Here is a 22,294-nt window from a genome sequence, read left to right as displayed (position 1 = left end):
AAAATAATTGAAATTTAAAAAAATCCTCTCGTACAGGTATTCGTATTAGTTAGATAATCTTTGACAATACGATTTTTTAACTTCCCTAGGGTAAGTTATTGTAATGGGCCAAAAATCGAAATTGAAAATTTTTACATTTCTCGACGTTTTGAAGGTTTCTGAACATTTTGGCATACCTCAGACAAAATGGATGTGTGTGTGTGTGTGTATGTATGGATACAAATTTCCACTCACGTTTTCGGGCGTATGGATCAACCGATTTAAATGGTTCAAAAAACATTGGATTACTATTGATGAGGAGATGTGCTGATAAGTTTTGGCAAAGGCAGGTCCAGCAGTTACGGAGATAAAGAGCAAAGAGTGCAGAAAATAGAAATCGAGTTTTGAGAGAACGGAGCATCCGATTTGAATGATCTAAAAAACATTCAATTAGTAATGATTGGGAGAAGTGTTTATTAGTTTTTGGCAAAGGCAGGCCCAGCCATTTCGAAGTTACGGAGCTAAATATGTAAAAAAAATCAGTTTTTGAGAGAACTAAGCGTCCGATTTAAATGATTTAAAGAATTTTCTGCTTGTCTTAACAAAATAATTGATTTTGGTAAAAAAAATTGTTAGCGCTTTTTTTTTTTAAAAAAATTTTTGCATATCGAAAATAATTCAGATTTTATTTTTAATTTTGACTATAGTCCTAATCTAATATACTTCAAACAAATAATTTCAACTTTGCAATTCAGTTTATATAATTCTTATAAATATTAGACAATGTTACAATATTTATAAAAATCTATATGAAAACATTTAATATTCCGTGATCATTTCGTTACGGTACGGGAAGTTCCAGTAATTTGTCTTAAGGCACGATGCCATACACTCCTGTAGTTTTTGTAATTTTCACACTAGAATACCTCTTTAAATATGTTACAATTTGATAAAAAATGCATGTTTGGGAAACCGTTAAACAACTCTTATCTAGTAAAATTTGGTTTTTAAACTCCTCGAAGAGGGAAAAGAGGTGGGGAGTCACATGGCATCGCTCGTCAAGCTAGCGGCTAGCGGCTAGCCATACCTCGTCCTCCTGGCACATGTCTGTCAGTCGTTCCGCTCAGTCATAAGCCGAAAGCTGACTCGTGCGCGTTGCGCGCACTCGGATTCTTACGCGTTTTTTACTCGTTTGTTCTGCAACAATTTCATTTAAAAAATCCGTCAAGAATCGGTTCAACTGTGTCAAAAACCATCGCTCTGGGGCCAAATTAATCCTGCTGCCTGATTGGAAATTACTATTTTATATTGAAAACCACAAGTGAATTCGTGATTGTGATCTGTGATATTTAAATATTTTAAACTGTTATTTTTGATAATTGGTACGGTAGTGTTTTTCCTATGAAAGAAAGCAGTATGATGAAAAAAGTTGCAGCAATGGGGCTAGAACAATTACCTGTTGGTTACGACATCGTGGAGGACTCTGTGTATATATTTTATGAGCTTCTTGCCAGGATAAATGTACGTTGGTAATTGTAATTGATTAGTTTTTAATTGATTACTGGTAGTAAATTATAACCTACATTACAACGTGGAAAGCGGTTACCGGCGTCTAGATCGGGTCGAACGCGCATGCCTGGCCATGGAAGCATCTAGACTTCTTCATTCAATATAACAGGAAATGTCACTTGCTTTGATAATCATTCTGTTTGTATTGTTAGATAATATAGCGTAATTTTCCTTAACATGTCTTTGGCCCAGCGCATTCTGTTGAATAACTAATGACCCGTTCCGAAGGACGCGGCTTCCACTTAAAAATTGAAAGTTTCGCGTATTTGGAAATCCACTGGCACTATTATATAGAATCGTGTCTTCTTTTTATTGTGACGAAAAATATAAACTGTTTGACTATATTTTCCATATTTGTATATCGGGATTGCACATGGAATAAATTAAGAATTCTGCCTAGCGACAGATGTAGTGAATCATACGGTTGCGTACGCGTAGACCTTTGAAGAGGTGTGTGTAAGAATTTCTGACGATCGCCGGGGATTCTTAATCTGTGAATTCCAATGACATGTGTGATTCATTGCGATTTCGCTGTAACCAATTTAATGTACAGTACAATGTACCGTATATCCAAACTCACTTGGCATATGAAACTATACCATGCAATTGTGTGAACAAGTCTATTTCGATTGAAGAGGAGCCACTGTCATTAAATTGTTATTTTATCATTTTATACATCGACAAATGCACAACTTCTATAAATTCTTGGCTATTGAAATATACACTTTACCTAAAACTTGTAATATTTGAATACTGTTCGGAAATAATGGAGCATTGTAAATTTAACCCTTGTGAGCCTAAACTGATGATTCTTTTATAGTAATTTTAACGATTTTGTCAAAGGCACGATTATTGCTAAGATTAACTTAATAAAATATGATAAAACTCGAATGCTTTTAGTTTTTTTTATAAAAAAATTTTAAATTAAGTAAATTATTTTCATTTCGATTTTTTAACTGAATAGTAAAATTGGATTTGTTTTATGGAATCCATACTTCTCGGCCTATATCGAGAAAAACATTCACAAAAATATTACAAAATTATTATTGCATAATTTACGTTATATCAGTAATAACAACGGTTTTTACTTGAAATAATTTTCCAAGTGAAAACAGCTCTTTTCCGGCATTGCTGCACCAATAAAAAGTCAATCATATTAGATTAATTCTAAAATCATCGTATTTTTAAATGATAACCCAATGCTTAATCCATCCATATTTGAAGTAAGGAGAAGTTTCAGCTCAACAGCTCATAAGGCCTAAGGTTCTGATTGCTGTTAAAATATGAGAAAAAAATTCTCGTTGCGTTCTCTCTCATTTAGTTTTTTAAACCATATTTGAGAAATGAACAATGATTATTTTATAGTTACCGTCATTTTGTTTATTTGTTGTTAAGTTGAATGAAGCAACCTTCGGCAAAGCGTCTTTTAGAAGTATTTGGTTTGAAATGTAATTTCATGCGGTACAAAACAATTCTATATAATGTTCGTGGTAGTTCGTGATCATCTATTAATAAAAATCATCTACTAATTGTATATATATCAGATTTTTTTCGTTTGTGTGTCTTTTCTATTAGTCTACACAGTTTGACGACCACCTCGCCCATGTATTAGTTTTTCTGTTTGAAGAGAGAGTTTAGCGTTCCCTCGTCTCTCTGTTACTTCAGAATTTCATAGCCTCTTGTCGATGAATTTGGCGCTCGTTAAAAATGACAAAATTCCAATATTTCTCCTAAAGCCACTTTCGCACTTGCCAATTTTATAATCGTTATGTCATTAGATTTGTTGGAAAGACTCCAAACAGTATAATAAAAACGATTCAAATGTGATAGATTGTGATTTAATTTTAAATTGACCTGAATCTGAAACGTACTTTGTTGTATTGTAAATATATCCGGAATAAAATACGCGTATGTAAATTTTTAAACTGAATTTCCTTATTGACACAAATAGCCCAGTTTTACTATAAATTTTATATTTCTGAACGACCGATAAATTTCAATTTATCCTAGTAGAAACGGTTGCTATACAAATTTTTTGATGATACTGAATATTGTACCAAATTATCAAATTGACCGATTATAACACAGATTAGTAATAATTTTAGACAGATAAATTTGTCTGTTATTGACACGATGTATGAAAAATACTTTTTATCATCTCAGAAATATTTTTTTGGCGTTATTGCGAAAATGATTTAATATTGATTTTTGTCTTCATTGCGAAAACGAGTCAACATCCATTTTGTCTCTATTGCATTGTTTACGTAAATATTTGACTCTATACTAGATAATTATTCAAATTATTGCACAAGTTTTACTGAATAACAAGTTGTGATAATATTTATGAATTCAATTTAGCGGTAACAAATAAAAACCTAATTATCGAAATGTGTTTTGTCGAACACTTACTTAAGTATACTTTACTAATGTTTCTCTGGAGATGAGTTGTAATTTTAATTTAATTTAACTAAGCAAACATTTAACGGGTTTACAATGTTTTCAGCCATTTGAAACGTGAAATACAATTTTAGTAATCATTCAAAAAAGGAATCGAAAAATAAAACTAGATGTAATCCCATAGATTTTCCATTTTAATCATAGATCTTGTATTAATTTAAGCTTGATAGGCCAAAACATTGCCCTGAAATTTTTAGTCTAATTCCATGACCTCAAATCTGTTCCTTCCCCACGGTTGTATTTTTTGTTTCTTTTGTTAGCAAGTATTTTAAACAAATAAATATCATGCAGATTATTATCGGTTTATTTTATTTAAATATATAATATAAACAAATACTAGCAGATACAACAAATAACTTGGACTGAAATGCGTGCGCAAGTTATGTTATTGGCACATTGCAATGTTGGAATAAATGCAAAACATCGGTTGCTATGCGGCTGCATTCGAATTTATTTTTTATGTCTTCTCTAATCATATTATGGGAAAAAAATTGGCAAACGCTCAACTGTTGAAGTCTTAGAAGTTTGGAGAACTCTGGGGTTTAACGATTTTTTATGGCGCATCTTTAGTGGTATTTTATTATCTATCATGGTAATAAATAATCAGGTCAAATACAAAAACTAATGGAGATTACCAAATTAGAGACATAACACGAATTATTTAATATAATTGTTTTTTCTTGAACAGCAATCAGAACTTTCGAGCTGTTGTGATAATCCCCTTCTGGAAAAGATTTTCGTCTATATTTGATTTATGTTTATTATTAGAATTTTTCCAATAATGATAAAATATTTCTAATTTGGTGCTGAACTGTCGTGACAGGGGTATTTTCACTAGTGAACACATTAGATCTCTAAATTGATTGATTTGATCCAGACTGTCTGATGTTCAGACATGGAATTCAGCTTTTGGATCTTAATTTCTTTCTCGAAAAGAAACTATTAAACTTGTGAGTTACTTGATCAAAATATTTATTTTCAATATTTCTTATTTATTTTTCAAATAAACAAATAACGTCGATTTCGTCTGATCATAATTATGAAGACCTTGAGCGCCAGACAGTTATGGCAGGAATAAAGAATTTTTTTCCTGGCAAATTATCAAATGCGTATAAGTTATATATCTGGTCACACGGCAATGCATTTCCTTGTGACATTCTGCAGTTCAATTTATTTGATATGGTCAAGGACAAGAATATGATACAAAATTGTTGCATTACAGACGTAATAGTACAAAGTAATATTATATTAATAAAAAACAACTTTTGCGTATTATTTAAAAGGCGTATTTCTATTTCCTCTACTGTCGCGAATTTCGTCATTTTACTGACATGCCAGATTTTTATCAAACTCATAGTACAATTTATACGTCGTTTAATTTGATAAGAAAAAAACACATGCGTGGCGCTTATCAAAATTAAACTTTGAAATTTAATACCAAGAATATACAAGTCGCACTAATCTTACCGAGAAGACTCTTGAATTTATATTTCAAAAGTCAAATCATTAAAAATTATCTTTATAAAAATGGCAATATCATTTGTACTAATATTATGTCAAGTAATATAAAATTAATGAAGAATTATGATCAATTTTTTTAAATGGGTTCATACTTGAGCTTTAACATAACCATATTTTTTATTTACCAATATATATTATTTACATTCTGTTCATTATATGAAGTTATTTCGAAATTATTATTTTAACAAATAAAACAAATAAATGTCGTTCTTTTCATTTTTTTTATATATTCTTCACTTATTCAATGTTTGACTTAATTTGACTCTCGAACTATCAACTACATTCTATTAGTTTTCTGATTACATGATTTAAATATAATTATATACAGTTGTTACGCCAGTGGTAATTTCTATTTGGTACAAATTACTAGATCAAATTAATAGGCCATAATTTTTTTTCAAGTCCTTAAATCTGGTGTAAGGAGCACCAGAGCAACTATTTAATTGGGGCGATTTTCTAATTTGTGATGATTAGTGGATCAGATTTTGAAACCAGCTTTAGGCTTTATTTAATTGATCTGATCAATTTTAAACCAAAGTTAATAAAAATTAAACATTACTATTCCTTTAGTATTGCTTTTAGGATACTTTATTTTCCTTTTCCTGAACTAGTCTCAACCAGAATTTGAGTCTATTCGCCTTTGAAGAAGTTGCATAAGTGCATTTCATGTCTGCAACCGATATCATTTCTTGTTTTGTGATTGTTTTGAGTTGTGCGGCTTCATGTAATTGAATCCACACAATATGTGTTTTCAAAAAGACAAAACCGATACTAAATATTTATTTAACATGCTGTCGACAATGCGACACTCAATGCAACTCGTCTTAAATGCATTATAATCAAATGAATAAAAAAATTTCAAATCATGTTTTTGTTGTATTGATGTTTCGCCTGATTATTAAACTCTGATAATACCAAAGCCAACATCAACTATATATATATGTAATGCTTTGAATGTATCTTTTATTCTTATGGAAATACTGAGTGATGACTTTTACCGATTTCTATTACCCGAATGACCTGGTTATTCTTATGAAAATTCTCTTTACGGGGACATATATTTTCTATTATTATAGATAATACAGAGGTATAGATAAATTTGAATGCACATTCAAATATTTTCTTGTTTTGCATAGTTCGTTTATCTTCACAAATGCAAATATCGAATATTTATAATACAGTGTTTGTTATAGCTTGAAATACTTTTTAAAAGAATATTTAATATACAATATACGAAATGCAGATTTATATTCATTACTTCTTATTTATCTATTTGTCACTTGTTACTACTTTTTACCTAATTTTGATGTTTTCCTTATATTACATTTATTATGTTTGTTTAATTTCTCTATGATTTATACTGAACTGTTTTATCTCAAGATTTCGATAGTTTTGATTGATATAAATAAATAAATCATTACAAAATGTTAAAACTTGATATTCTATATGCAAAACTGCTAATTTAATTGCCTTGTGAATATAAAAATGGTAGTCATTATATTATACATTATTTATTAATTTTTATTCAGAAACTTTATTTTCAATTATTTTTAGACATTTATTCGCTCGAATAAATATGGTATATTCACATGATATTTATTTTATTCAAGATTCACATATTATTAAGTTATTCATTTTTTTTAACTTAAGTATTTAGTAACTACTAAATAAAATAGTAAAATTTAAAGACTCGACATTTTTTACAGAATATTAACTTAAATCAAACTTCATTCAAAATAGTCTTAAAATCTTTTGACAAGCATAAACTTTTCAACAGCCAACCTCAAAATTTAGGGTCTTTTCAAGTTGAAACATATTGTGACCTCTAATAGAATGCCTATGTGCTAGAACTTGCACATTTTTATAAAAATTAAGGTGGCCATATTTTTTAAAGTCAAAATCGTGACGCTAATTTTTAGTCTTTCTAATCCTTGAGAATGGGGTGATGCTAAATTTTTTTTTTTTGAATAAATCATTATTTTATTAAAATTACTGACTTTTAGTAAAAACTCTCACTCGTTTATGTGCTATATTTTTGGATCTATGCTTTTTTCGCTTTTATTCATAAAATTCTGTTCAATTTTCTCTATAATTATTTTGAAAAATTGCACTTAGGCCAGGCACTCAATAAGATAATCCGGGACAAATTTTGCTTTTAGAAGAACCCGGGACACAAGTGGAAATCCAGAACTGTCCCGGTCAATGTCCCCGACGTATGATCACCTTATAAAAATTTACTATATTTTTTTACTTTTAATTTCTATTCATAAATATTGTATATGACTTTCAATTATAATTAGTAAAAAATTAGGAACGTTAATAGATATTAAGATGTTACGTTTATTTCTACTATCGTGAACCCGCATTTTCCTGGGGTCAATCAGCGATGAATTTGTGATACATGTTGTCTTCCACATAGGCCGTTACATAACTAAAATATCTTTTATAACTTTGGTACTAATATTTCTAAGGATTGTTTCAAAGCTCATCAAATAATCCTCCTGAACTACTTACTGTTACTTGTTAGCCAAGTTTCCGTCTCGCCCTTCCGAGTGCCATTTCTGTTGTCTGAAAATCGGTCCGTTCGGCGCATGTGCCATGGAAATTTTATATATATAGAATGGAAGGTAGGCTTCCTACATGTGCACTTAACGAAGATAAAAGGGACAAGCACAGTTCGCTTTTCACATTCTATAATATTACGTCTGGAGCTTTTTACAATAATACATTTTAATCCAATTTACACAGTACAAAGTGTATCAGGAAATTCAGTCCGACGATCGTACCGGCTGACAATGGCGTTCCACACGCTCCTCGTGTCATGAGATTTATCGATAATTTAATTTTATACAAGACATATGTAACATTATATTTTTCTACACGCATTGTCTTTTCTATTGTAATTTTATATCGTGAATTGCCGTTGGTTATGCAATATTAACCTCAAAAGTAATATATAGTTTATCTCTATGCAAGTGACTTCAAGTACTGTGATATATAAATTGACTAAGTTTTGTCTATATTTTTTATTTAAATATATGTAATCAAATAGTAGTAAATTGTAATTGAATACAAAGTGGAACAAATACGTAACATATCATTTTAAAATTAGTGTGTAGAATAATTGTGATATAGTTAAATAATTTAGGAATATAAGATATACAGTAAAATAGTTGGCTGGTTCATATAATAAAAGAACTGAATAAATTTTCTGTTGAATTCAAAATGGATACGTTAGATATGGATTTTTATTTAGACTTCTTCGTAAAGGTAAAATATAAATTTATTAGTAAATTAGTGCGAATAACAATTTATTTAATGGAAAATTATTTTTGATATTTGTGATACATGGTTTATAATGTAAGAAATATGTTTTTTTTATAATTAAACCAAAAATAGTTGGCCTATTGAACTTATTTTTATTTGAATAAACATTATATCAATTTTCTGTAGATTATCCATACTTCTTCGGTTAAGTAAAGTATTTCAAACAAAATTATTAATAATTAATATTTACACAAAAAACTTTAGGTAAATTAATAATCTATAATAAAAACATAACTGCGATAATATTTTGCCTATATTTCTAATGTAATGATCTTTGATATCTGGTTAAATGCAAAAAAAATATATGTAATGTTTTTATAATTAAACGAAATGTAATTATAATGTAATTATAACGTTAATGTAAAATTTACAGCTTAAATTTATTTTAAATTAGAATAAAACTAAATCAATTTTCTGTTGAATTCAAAAATGAATACGTACGATAGATATTGATACTTGGTTACATTTTTTTCCATTATACATATATCAAGATTAATTCAATTTAAATAATGAAAAAATCTTTGCATTTTTTTTTTTGCATGTCGAGCTCGTTTTTAGTGGTAAAAAGCTGTGACTTGCAACCACAAAGTTTCAGATTCTAATTTTTGTCGGACAGATTTATATCGAGCAGTAGTGTCCACTCTAATCCATTTCCACTTAGAAATATAGATCCAAGTGAAAAAAACACAAACTAGGTTATCACAACTACGAACGATAACCATTGGTTTCCTTCGTGAACAGTTTGTAAATATTTATGTGTAATAAGACATATTATAATTCAGTATAAATAATTATTTCTACAACAATGTTCTTCATCTAATTTGTTTACAAGCTTAAGATGAGTCGATATCTACGTACCTTCCCCGTTACCATTTTGCAAATAACGTGTATCTAATAGTGTGCAATTTACTAAACAAACTCTACGCTAATTTGCTTAACAGAAGCCATTAGATTCGAAAATATTTACCTCCGTAATGGGACTTTATTGTATTAATACAATATCTAATTAGATTACGTGCTTAATCTTCTTGAAACTTCGGTCAGTGGTGGTTCATTTGTTGCACGGAATGCCATTTAGTGATGTGACTTTTATTAACATCGTGCGAAAGTTCAAGGCCGCCCTTGGAATAAACTGGTAACGGAAATTGTGAGCTCTGGGTTGATCAAGTGAGGTCGGCGGAATTTGATGGGACCACCGGCATAAAACTGTGCGAAAACTTTCCGCGAATCGAACAGAAAACAACAGACGATTTACTTTACTATTCTTGGTCTAAATACGAATGTAGGAGACTATAGAAATGTCGTAGACTATACATGCTTGTTTGTTCGGCTTTAGGGAAAGCTAATAGGTGATTACTTCCTTATTTTTTTGAAATTGTAAATGGTGAAGTTAACGAGCAGAAGATAGAGGATACATGGATACATATTACTGCTTCATGTCTAAATAGAAATATGTATCATATTTTAATATTATTGATTATCATATTTATTTGTTGAAATGTTGAACTGACTAGTTAATTAAAAAACTGACTAACTAAAAATTACAAGTTTATTAAGTAAATTATTATTCCAGAGCCTCCTTCTCATCAAACGTCAACATTTAAAAAAAATAAAAAAATGATTTAAAAAAATCGGATAATCATATGAATTTATTCAAAAATACCCAAAAGTATATATTGGATAATGGGAAATTTGCTAAAAATTTACCGGTAGCAATTATAGACCTAAAAAAGCGGATTAAATAATTTTTAACACGATGTCTTACAAACGTTCGAGTTTCGTAATCGACAGAGGACGAAATATCGAATTAGGCTGTATATGGGGTAATAGTGTATGATATCTAGACGAATTTTTAAATACTATAGTATCTATTATACTAAAACATAATTCCTCTTGATTGTGTGTAACTGATCGATACTTTCTTTCGCCAGTATTTGGATATCGGTGAGGACCTCAACGTGCCGGACGATTTCACACAATCGGAGATGCAGACGGGGAAATGGTGGCGGCACCTCGTTGCTGGCGGAGTCGCCGGCGCCGTGTCCAGGACGTGCACCGCTCCCCTGGACAGGATAAAAGTATTCCTTCAGGTAAGGGATAATTGGATCTACGAACTACTATATTGTTATTATTAATAATTCTTTCTATATACTGCTATAAGTTGGTTCTGGCCCAGTGGTGATATTTTATTTCCTATTGCAGGTTCAAACACAGCAGCTTCGAATAATGGATTGCTATCGATGCATGATGAAGGAAGGAGGTATGACCGGGCTGTGGAGAGGAAATGGTATAAATGTTCTCAAAATTGCACCGGAATCTGCAATCAAATTCGCAGCATACGAAAAGGTATTTCTAAGATTTAAATTTATAAATCTAATTTGCTAGTTTCATATTTAACACTATTTTCAATCTGATTTTTTCCCTAGGTGAAACGTATTTTACGCGGTGAGGGCAACAGCACGCGAGTTATGGGCATTGGAGAGCGATTTGTTGCAGGAGCGACAGCAGGTTGCATCAGCCAGACTGCTATTTATCCTTTAGAGGTTTTAAAAACGCGGCTGGCGCTCCGAACAACGGGACAATATGCGGGAATCGTAGATGCCGCCAAGAAAATATTCGCCAGGGAAGGACTCAAAAGTTTCTATAGGGGGTAAGATAGATCTTAATTACAAATTGCGATATTGTTAATATATATTTTCTGGAAGCAAGTTCTTTAGATCAAAAGGTTTATATGAAATTAATTCGTCGTATATATTATACATCTAAATTAAAAATATTCATTACCTACTTATTTACAAAATATTTTTATTAGCTATATTTGAAAGAGAACTCTTGCTCTCTTCTTTGCTCTTTCATATAATGAATTCTAAAAGAAACTCTCGATGGTTTTTCTCTTCTTTAATTCAAATTGAATCGAATAACGAAAATGATGAGCAAGTACATCATTATACACCTAGCACCCTTCTCTAAATTTGAAGAGTGAATCCTTCCCATTATTTTATTAATTATATATTATTTTATTTTTACCATTATAATTTATATTTTCTATTTTAGGTATGTTCCAAATATGTTAGGAATAATTCCATATGCGGGAATTGACTTGGCGGTTTACGAGACACTAAAAAAGAAATACCTTAAGACTCATTCATTAAATGAAGAACCTAACTTTTGGTTACTATTAGCATGTGGGTCAGCTTCTTGTACACTAGGACAAGTTTGTTCATATCCACTAGCTTTGGTTAGGACGAGGCTACAAGCACAAGGTAAATACAAAATTGATTTTTCTTATTATGTTTTTACTTTTATCATGTTTATGATTTGTTTGTTCACTTTAGTAACGCCTACTCCTGAATCTGGCACAATGTCGGGGATGGTTAAAACAATACTTCAGAAAGAGGGTCCGCTTGGCCTGTATCGAGGTATCACGCCAAATTTCATAAAAGTGATGCCGGCTGTGTCCATCAGTTATGTGGTATATGAATACTCCAGTCGAGCCTTAGGTGTCAACATGACATAATGGATCTTTTCATGACTGTAGGACAATTTCTTTTTAATCATAATCTGCACTTGTACAGAAGAAAATTTATTTATTTGTTTATATCATACTAAGTTATTCGCTCGATTAATCATGCACATAATAATTTATTTCTAGTTTATTTGTATTATATATTTGTACGTTTAGCATATATTTTATTAGGCAAAACTGTTTTTATATTTATTGATATATTTGTGTTATCTAATAAGTATAACAATTCTCAAGTAAATCGAAATATTGCATCTTATTTTAAATGAAAGATCGATATGTACCTAATGTTGCATGACATTTTAAATATTCCTAAAATTTGCATACACAGCCAAGTACATTTCAGACATTTATCAAACTGGTGCTAAATTGTCTGGTTGTACCTAATTGCTAAGGCTAAGGCAAAGGCACAAATATACCAATTAAATCTAATTTGAAATTAATTTTTAGGCATATTGAAATTTACGAATCGAAATTTATATTATAACTTAAAAATTTAACAAAATGCTCTTCTATTGTTCATTCTAAATGGACGGTGCTAGGTATAATGAACTAGAAATGAAAATTTTATCTTATACAAAGACATATACATATATAAATATATTTTTCATCTAGTTGTGGTAAAGTGTCCATGTTTTTACTTCCTGAAAAAGAGTGAATCGTCATGAGTATCGAACTTGTTTAGGGTCAAACCTCTCTTTTACAGAATATTAACTTAAATGCAACTTAATTTTTTATAGAATGATTATTTGAATGCAGTATGAATGTTATTTATATGATTCTATATTAGAATCTTTATTGTATGTTTCTGATAAATGTTTTTTACTTTGTAAACAAAAGTGGTGCTTAAGTTTTCTTTATTTTAAGTAGTTTTTTTTAAATATCTATACTTATAATAATTATAGGCAATTTTATAATCTGTATAGAGGTAATTCTTAGTTTATATTGTAAGCAAATATTTTGATATGTTTGCAATATAATTTAGTTTTGTGAAAGACGAGGTGGAAATTGGCAATTGTACGTATTAGAACTAGTCTTATGTGACAATAGGCGAATAGAATGTAGTCTGGTTTCTAACATTCCATTTCTGAACTGTTTTTTGGTTTAAACAGTTATCATTGATCGGAATTTGCAATATTTTGCCAAAAAAGAATTTGTAAACAAGGATATTGTATGTAACATGGACTGAAACTCATGACCCAGTGATAACTACTATAATGTAATTAGATAGCAAATAATAATTAATATGAATTCTTTCAAATATAAAACATTTATGCATTTTTTCATGATTTATTCAACCGTACCTAGGACACAATGAATAACGGTAAAAAAAACTTTTTTATATTATAGTTTCATTTATATTACATTTTGATTTAATATATCGATTCCATCTTTCAAATTTATTGCTATAATTGCATTTTACATTTAACTTGTTGTTCTATCAGAATCTTTAACAGAGTTATTAAATGAATCTGTTAATTACAATCTTTAGAAATAATTAGGATTTTAAAATTTTGAAAAGATCTGTGTGCATTTGAGAACACTAAGTGACCTCTTGCTTGTAACAGATATTGTCTATTGTTGGTTCTTTAAAGAAACAAATTTACTATTTGATCTTAATTGTGGTTTTATTTAACACCTACATTCCCCATTAAAAATCACACTTTTAGTAATAAATTTTAGCGCGAATACAAATACAAATTTAGACTTCAATTGGTTTTATAAATGGGTTTAGTTTTCACTTCCCAAAGGAGAAATTTATTGTCATAAAATCTGATTTGCTATTTTTTTTTTCAATATTTCAAATCAATTGCAATTATTTTAAATTAACACGATTACAGATGTTTTGAAGTTTTGTTGTATACAATTGGTAATTGCATTGAATAGTTGAAAATTTTGTAAACAGAGTTGATTCAGTCGATTGTATTTTACAAAATGCAACTTACACCTAGTTTTTTATGATATTGCATTGAATAGCAGTATGCTGCTTTTGTCAATGTTATAAAATACATATGTGATGCAAAACGTAAACAAAATATAAACATGTGATGTCGTCGAAGTGGGTATGAAAACGGGGCCTATTATGTTGCATTGAAATTAAAACAATTTGGACGTGCGCTTGAATAAAACTGGTGTGTTTTAATTCTTCGTCGATTTTAATCGGTCGCCTGAAGAATTTTCATCACGATTGCCAAAAGAATTTATTTGCGATAAGGTACCGCGATATGAATGATGTTGCATTGCTGAAGTTCCGCAAAAATCTACTCGAGTTTAGTGTTAAACGGTAAATCTTGTCGGGGACATGTATGTCACACTGATTGTGTTGCATACACATTTTTAAAATGTTAAAACGCACGTGCTCTGGTTGCTGATGATCGAATTCCCCTGGTGAAATGTCGAATTGTGGGAGTCATGCGGAGTACTTGACCCCGCTTCAGTTTAGTTAGAACAAACCGATCGCGAAATTCACATCGATCGATCGAATTTTCATATAACAGTGTTATTGATTTGGATGTTTAATAAAATATGTATTTGTGCTCGTGTCCCATGCAGTGCTCTGCGGCCACCATCAGGGCGTGCGGAACTCTTGTGTCCAGGATGAAGCGCTCCGCTAGCTGCTACGAGGTAAGATAAATGATAAATGATATAATTTTATCTTGCTAGTAGACATTATAACGATAATAATTTAAACATGTCCTTTTCATAACCTTGTATCTAGATGTGCGTAGACTAAAAGCGAGAAATACTTCTAAAATTTGAGAATAATTTGAGAATCCTAGGCAAAAAATTATATGCACACATTTGACGAAAAATATATTACTTTATTGGTGATATTATTGCAGCTTTTTCCCAAACACACTATTTTGTGAGGTCCAGTAGGTTTATCCCAATCGCCAGAATGATCTCTGAATATATGGAATATTATAATAAACCTGGGTGGATTCATTTATAATTGATTTAACTTTTTTATTCTCTATTTATTTTATTGTTTTTATCAATATCACGCTTATATTTATTATTAGTTGTCGTTTGCTGATTTCTTATTTATTTAACAAATCAGTGTCAGTGAGTCAATCGGTTCAGGCCTACTTCGAACAAAATAGATTGTTAATTAGAATCGATTATTATTCCGTCCATGCTGTACGTGTAATAAATATATACAGGCAGTTCTTTATGCCATACAAATGAGCTTGACGAAAGGATATTATTCTTAATAAGTATTATTCTTAATAACTTGATGTTTTGGGTCTTATCATTATTGAGGACTAAATTATTTTCACAAAACCATTTCGTTATTTCTGGTTATGTCAGAAATAACGAAATGGTTTTGTGAAAATAATCTAGTCCTCAATAATGATAAGACCCAAATCATATCTTTTTGTACAAAAAATCGTTTATCCAATAATATTACTTCTTTAACCATCAATAATTCAGCATATAATTTTTCGCAAGTATCAAAGTTTTTTGGTATCCACATTAATAACAATTTCAAATGGTCTGATCATATCTCTATCTCACTATCACCAACTTTATCTAGAACATGCTTCATGTTGCGCACCCTAAAACCCAAACTTGGTTTAAATTGCTTACTTTTAGTTTATTATAGTTTATTATAGCATATATTATTTTAATTTTCCTAGTTAAACTTTTTAAAGAATTAGCTTTTTTATGACATTAATGAATTTTCTCAATTTGATTTCAATAACTATTTTCTTGCATAATCCTTATCTTTTATCTATGTAGTCTGACCATTTGATCGCCTGTACAACCATGTTTTTTTTTAATTTTTTTTTATTGCTATTTTATTAATTTAAAATTTTTTACGGTTTTAAATGAGTATAACTCTCAACCTTGTGCAAGAATTTTGAGCGTGACTGGTGGTCAAATAGACTTTAATATGATAAACTTGATGATAAACATTGTATTTAATGTTCGAATGCTTTTTTTCAGCTCTTTTTTTCAGAAGCGAAATTCGTGCAGCTACTATGATTATTATAAAATTACTATCCTTTTAATAATAACTATGAATAAGCTTGACAAAAGCCTGAAATAATATCTATTATTATTGATTACGGCTTGCTTATGAATAAATAAATAAATAAATAAAACTCTTATTAAGTATTTTACTACTACTCTTATAGAATTTTACTCTTGCTCTTATAAAATCTTGGGAAATTTTAATTTTCCTCTTATCAAATTTTACTCTTACTCTAATCAAAGGTGCGAAATTATTTACTCAAGAGTAAGAATAAAAATGATATATGCGAATAGATATTTTGCATAATCTCCCATACCATCACCAATTATACAAAATATATCGTATAAAAAATGTTATAAAATAATATGATGATGAATAAAAACGAAGTGCTCGTCCGTGTTCACGTGTTTACTTAAATGATCAATTATTTCGTGAGTCATAATCGGTCGTGCGGAGTTGCGGGAGTGGCGGGCGCCGTCCTCCCCGCCCGTACCTGTCCGCCGACGGCGCGCGCGTTCGGCAACTGCGGCGGTCGGTCGGCGGTCGGTCGGCGTCCACTCGACGCCCGTAGCGTTCGGCTGTCACATACGCGCACGTTACGGAACATAACATCAACTGAAACATGAAAAATGGTTAACTTAAAACAAACCTAATGTACATGTGGAAATACAATTAAGACATTTTCAAATGTTTATACGTTTTCCCAGTGCTTAGGTATGTGAAGTGCCAATTTGCCACTTGTTAGATAATGAACGACAGTCCTATGTGTGTTGTTCGGTGATTACTTTGTGAATGTTTAACAGTGATAATGTGATACATATAGTTTGCCTAACGTTTGTTTTTGAAAGTGCAACGTTTATCAAGAACACGTGCTGTAGTTGTCCATAAAAATAAAAATTATGTTTGAGGGGTTTGATGAGAATTGTATATTGCAAGGTTCGATAGGTAAATACAACGCAATCCGAATTTGGTGAGTCGATGCTTGTTGATTTATAATGTCCATTAAAATAAAGAAAAATATGTCTCCAAGAGCAAGGAATAATTTATTAATGTGTCTCGTATTGACAATGTTGTAATAAGCATGTAATCGAAACGTTCAATGTATAAAAATGTGACATTTTGGTCACATGGGTATTTTGCCATTTTTTAGTTGGTTTTTGCCATTTTAACTTTTTGAAGGAGTTTGCTTTCGCGAAAAATCCGATTTACTAATTTTCTAGATGTTTTCTCTTTTTTTGATCGAATTAGACAAAATTGATGAGCGTTTTGCATGTTGCATTTTGTTGACATTTTCTCAAATCGGCTGGACCGATTCAAAAATTTAAAAGCCATTCCATGTATCTCGATAAGAACAGCGTTTGTCAATTTTGTGCGATGATCAGCAAAGCCGTCTCTTTGTGATTAATTATCTTTTTTTTGCCAATTTTGCTGAAACTTTTTAAACGATGAAATTCGTAGTCTGAAACTACATACTAAAATATTATAGGACTACGATAAAGCGGTTGTATTATAAAAATTCACCAAAATTTGGAATGGCGCCCCGCGCTCATTGGATTCTAATCAGAATCTACGCCGGAACATATGAACGTTTTGTTTCGTAGGCACTACTGATTACAGTTTACTTCCACACTTGAAAAATACATCTTAGAACCCCTACATAAATGGAATTAAATATTTTTTTTAAAAAAAATAATTTAATGCATACAGATATTATAAGTATGTTTAACGAGACATCAATTGGAAATTGTCTTTAATAATTTTTTATTAAAAGCAAGAAATATTATTTTAAATTAATCATTTTCAACTAATTTCACCAAATAGTTGAATCTCAATTCTTATGGATTAATTTGATTATAATCAAATTAAAAAAAATTAAATTATTCCTTAAGCCAAAATGCTACTTACATATAGTTATATTTTAATATTGTTCATCTTCATTCGTATTTAAAAATAATATTATGTTAACAGTACAAGAAATTGGTTTAAAAATATTTTATGGTTTAAAAATATTTTATTATATATTTATTAATTCAAGCGGAAAAAAACTTCTTTCGATCGAGGCGTTGAAATCTCCAGAGCATATGTTTATATGCGTTTATGATACTAGAAGTTTCTCATTAAATTTAGGAAATAGATTTAAGTTCCTTTTCCTTATGAAATGAATGTATCTTAGATAGTTATCAATTGTTTCATTGAGTTACAATTTACCATCATATTCGTAGCAATATTAATATGCCAAGAATTGCACAATGTTTATAAAAAAGTTGCAATCCATGCACTATCATTGCATAGGAATGAATTCCTCTTCGTTTATTAACAATTCTACTAGAATGAAACATTTAAAATTATCTTAACACATAAAATCTGATTGTTGAAATAAATAAATAATAATAATAATTTAAAACTGACAATGCAGTTTATTTTATAATGTGAATTAATTTATTTCATCGTGTTTGTTTCTTTTGTCTGATTATATTTTTATACGCACGCGTGCGTTAAATTCGGCATAAAAATCACATATGGCAAAAATAATTCATTGTTTTTAAATGATAAATGAAAATAAGTATGATTGCAAGGTCAGTGGTAAAAAAACAAACTGTCTGTAATAATTTTATTATTATGTTTGCAATATCGTTCTAGAATATGCAAATAAATATGAGCAGTGCATGTTGACTACGGTATATAATTTGCCTGATTTGCACTATGATAATTAGTTGATGCGATATTAGTATTACGTACGAAAAACAGGCTCGTTGAACATGCTAATAGAATAAAATTAAATTGTAAGTGGCATTTTGCCTTAAGGTAAGTTTCTGTTCTAAAATTGTACTTTATTCAAGCTTTGACGTCAACTGTAATCAGTAGCTATCTACCTACCACCACAGAACGTATATTTGATTCGGCACAGATTCTGATTAGAATTGCTTAAGCGCATGGGGCAAATCTAAACTTTGATGATTTTTCATAATTCAACCGCTTATGGTAGGCTTTAATATGTTATTTCAGTTTCATCAAAATCGCCAAAAAAGATATTTCACACATTCAATTACGAAACTTGGCCGATTTTCACCAAAAACTAATCAACATGATTCTCAACCAATATCTTTCGAGCAGTTTTTGAATTTTTGCTGTTGGTTGAAGATTGTAGCCTAAAATTTCGACGAACAGTTTTACACTTTACCAAAATTGGTCTCATTTGATTCAGAATTACCTCAAACGTCGGGAAAACATAAAATTAGCAAATCGGATTTTTTCGCGAAAATAAATTACAGTGCCAAGGATTACTAAATTTAATATCAAATGCTGAAAAATATAAGGTTTGTTCCTTGTTCTTCAAAAATATCACATGATCATATTTGTACCAATTTCTTTATTCACAAGTTTATTGAATATAGTCTGATCTACATTGCATATATAGAAAAAGTGGTATAATATTAGGTTTGACCATCATTTTCAGGTTATTTGTAAAATGGTTCAAAATGTAGGAAGCTACAAGGCCAGTATAAAAATAAAGTTTGTTACATAATAAACTGCTTTATTACGTAATTTTTGCAACGTTTGTTCACATGCTATCTAGCTTGATTCTTTTGTTTTTATATTTTCAATATAAATTACAATCTATGTTATGCTCGACTTGTAATAAATGCAAAATATTTAACTGTAATTTATAAGGGTGCACTGCAACATATCATATTGTATGTAACTAGTTCATTAGATTGTGATTGTAGAATTTTATGTATGATGAGAATAAATTAGTGACCATTGGCTATTTAGATGGAATTTTTAAGAAGAATGGAACAAAGGTTTTATAAAGCTCCTGTTTCTGATCTACTCATAGCATTTGTCGTTTTCTCCATTTTATTCGAAGCAGTCATTGTTTTATAATCCCTGTTTTTTGTTGAAATTATATATCCTCTTCTATATCATTATTATTTATACAACAATAATTTATTCCAAGTTTCATGTAATTCTGCTCATCAGACCTCCGTCTACCGTTGGCCTATGAAAAAGTATTGTACCTACCATAAGTAATTATTTTCGAAGCCGCCGTGTGCGGTAAGTCATGCGCAAAAAAGATCAAGGAAATAAAATAAGTATCTATTCGACATTACACAGGTATTTACTTTTGAAGAATATCTGAAGAGAAAACGATATTGTCTTTTAGTTCGCTTGAGTGTAATAATTACCGAGTGTAAGAACACGCTCACAGCTGATTATAATGCTAATCCGTGATATTGGATTTCTCTGACGATTGTGAGTTATGGGAAATCATTTTTATTAGATATCTATCTATTCCTGCTACGTTATTTCAATCAAATCAAGCTTCGGTCTTTATTGGTGAGGTCTGTATGCCATGGCTGACTGAGGTCGAAGAGACTCCAACAAGATTCTGGTTCCCTTTTATACCCTAAATATTTAACGCACTAGATTAAGGGACATACTTTAAAACTAGGTTTATCACCTCAAGCTGAATATATAGTCAAACCTCCAATAACGCGGTGAGTGCGTACCGTGCTATAAGAAAATCGGATGTAACGTACAATCCAAGCTGATTCTTAGTACATTATATAAAAATCGTGTGTTGTATGGCCGTGCTGTAAGAAACTCAAAATTAGTGCAAATTACGTTATATGGAGACCAACAAATACAAAAGACAGAATTTGTGTATTTTACAAATTATATTGTGAATTACAATATTTCTATTTAGTATTTTGTTTAACTAATAATTAATAAAAAGTAATCAATCTGCAATCAATTAGATTTTTGCTATTTTAGATGGTTCGTCGTGTAACTTTCGAATCATGTACCTTGATTAAAAAACAGATTATGAAATAATTACTTTCACCGTGTACAAAGTGAAATATTATCAAATAATGCATCAACCAGTCAATGATCTGAATTTTGAACTATTTTGTACTTACATTAAAATGATTTTATTAATTACTTTTCGAAAGAGCATAATTTTTACCAGAGTTGCTAATAGTATACTTTCTCAACGTTTTATATCATTCTGAATCGTTTCACACCAAAACTGAAAATAGTATGTAAAAAAGTTTAAAACGTTATGTGATAAAAATTTAAACAATTTTAACTATATAGTTATATGAAGAATGATTCATTTCATTTTTTTAACGTTTAGTATTTTTATATAAAATTGTATATAATACTAGTTCAGTAATAAAAAATCTAAATAAAGACATTACTGATTAATAATAAAAATATTTTTATTCTAGTTGTAATTACAAAAATTACTATTTTACTTTTAAATATTTTAGTGAAATTGACCTAACAAGTTTCAGAATATATTCTAATATGTTTGGAACAACTTTATTTGTTTGATTTATTATTGAAACAATAACATTTTTCTTGCATGCATCATCATGGATTGTTTTATGAAAGAATGAATTGTTTAACATTTCTCAAATCTTTTATCACTAACTTTTGCAAATATAATTACTATATGAATATTGTCAGCGAAATATCTCTTCATACGAACCATTGATAAGAACAAAGAATCATTATATCCGTCGTACATAAATCTTAGTGTAGAAATTTGATTTATTACTTTACATTCATAAATATATTTTTATACTAGCTAGACTTACAAACAACAGAAAAGACATAGTGAAAATATGATAAAGACAAATTTTTGTGTCTATTCCCATTCTGTCTAGGATGCACTTTCAATTTCAGTTTAAGAAAATTAGTTCCATCATCATTTTATGCCTAATTAGTAGATTTAACAGTGATGGTTTAATAGCGAAATTAATTTTCTATTTTCAATTGATCATATAATGCTAAAATATCACGCCAACGAAATTTCTTTTTAAACGTGCTCTCTGATGTGGAATAGGAACGTTGTAAAATACTTTTGTTATTATTAAAACTGAGAAGTTATTTTATGCAATGGAATGATATCATGTTTGCTTAATTAAAAA

General features: G+C 29.9%; 1 protein-coding gene across 2 annotated transcripts; it reads left to right on the top strand.

Annotated features, from left to right (window-relative positions):
* The first annotated feature begins 1,286 nt into the window (after positions 1-1,286).
* On the top strand, positions 1,287-12,846 carry LOC113366768 (calcium-binding mitochondrial carrier protein SCaMC-2-A-like). 2 transcript variants are annotated; one of them, XM_026608424.1, is made up of 6 exons: positions 1,287-1,500; positions 10,785-10,943; positions 11,056-11,199; positions 11,280-11,503; positions 11,908-12,116; positions 12,189-12,846. In XM_026608424.1, the coding sequence occupies exons 1-6, from the start codon at positions 1,381-1,383 to the stop codon at positions 12,368-12,370; spliced, it is 1,038 nt and encodes a 345-aa protein (XP_026464209.1). In that variant the 5' UTR covers positions 1,287-1,380; the 3' UTR covers positions 12,371-12,846. The 2 variants fall into 2 exon arrangements, with proteins under 2 accessions (XP_026464209.1, XP_026464208.1); XM_026608423.1 differs by having other exon boundaries at positions 11,908-12,846.
* The last annotated feature ends 9,448 nt before the right edge of the window (positions 12,847-22,294 follow it).

Source organism: Ctenocephalides felis, unplaced genomic scaffold (assembly GCF_003426905.1).
Source record: "Ctenocephalides felis isolate EL2017-DRISC unplaced genomic scaffold, ASM342690v1 CF-g0.4_SCAFFOLD_01170, whole genome shotgun sequence".
In the NCBI taxonomy this organism is placed as follows: Eukaryota; Metazoa; Arthropoda; class Insecta; order Siphonaptera; family Pulicidae; genus Ctenocephalides; species Ctenocephalides felis.
Note: the sequence above shows the minus strand (reverse complement) of the source record. Positions and strands in the feature narration are given on the sequence as shown.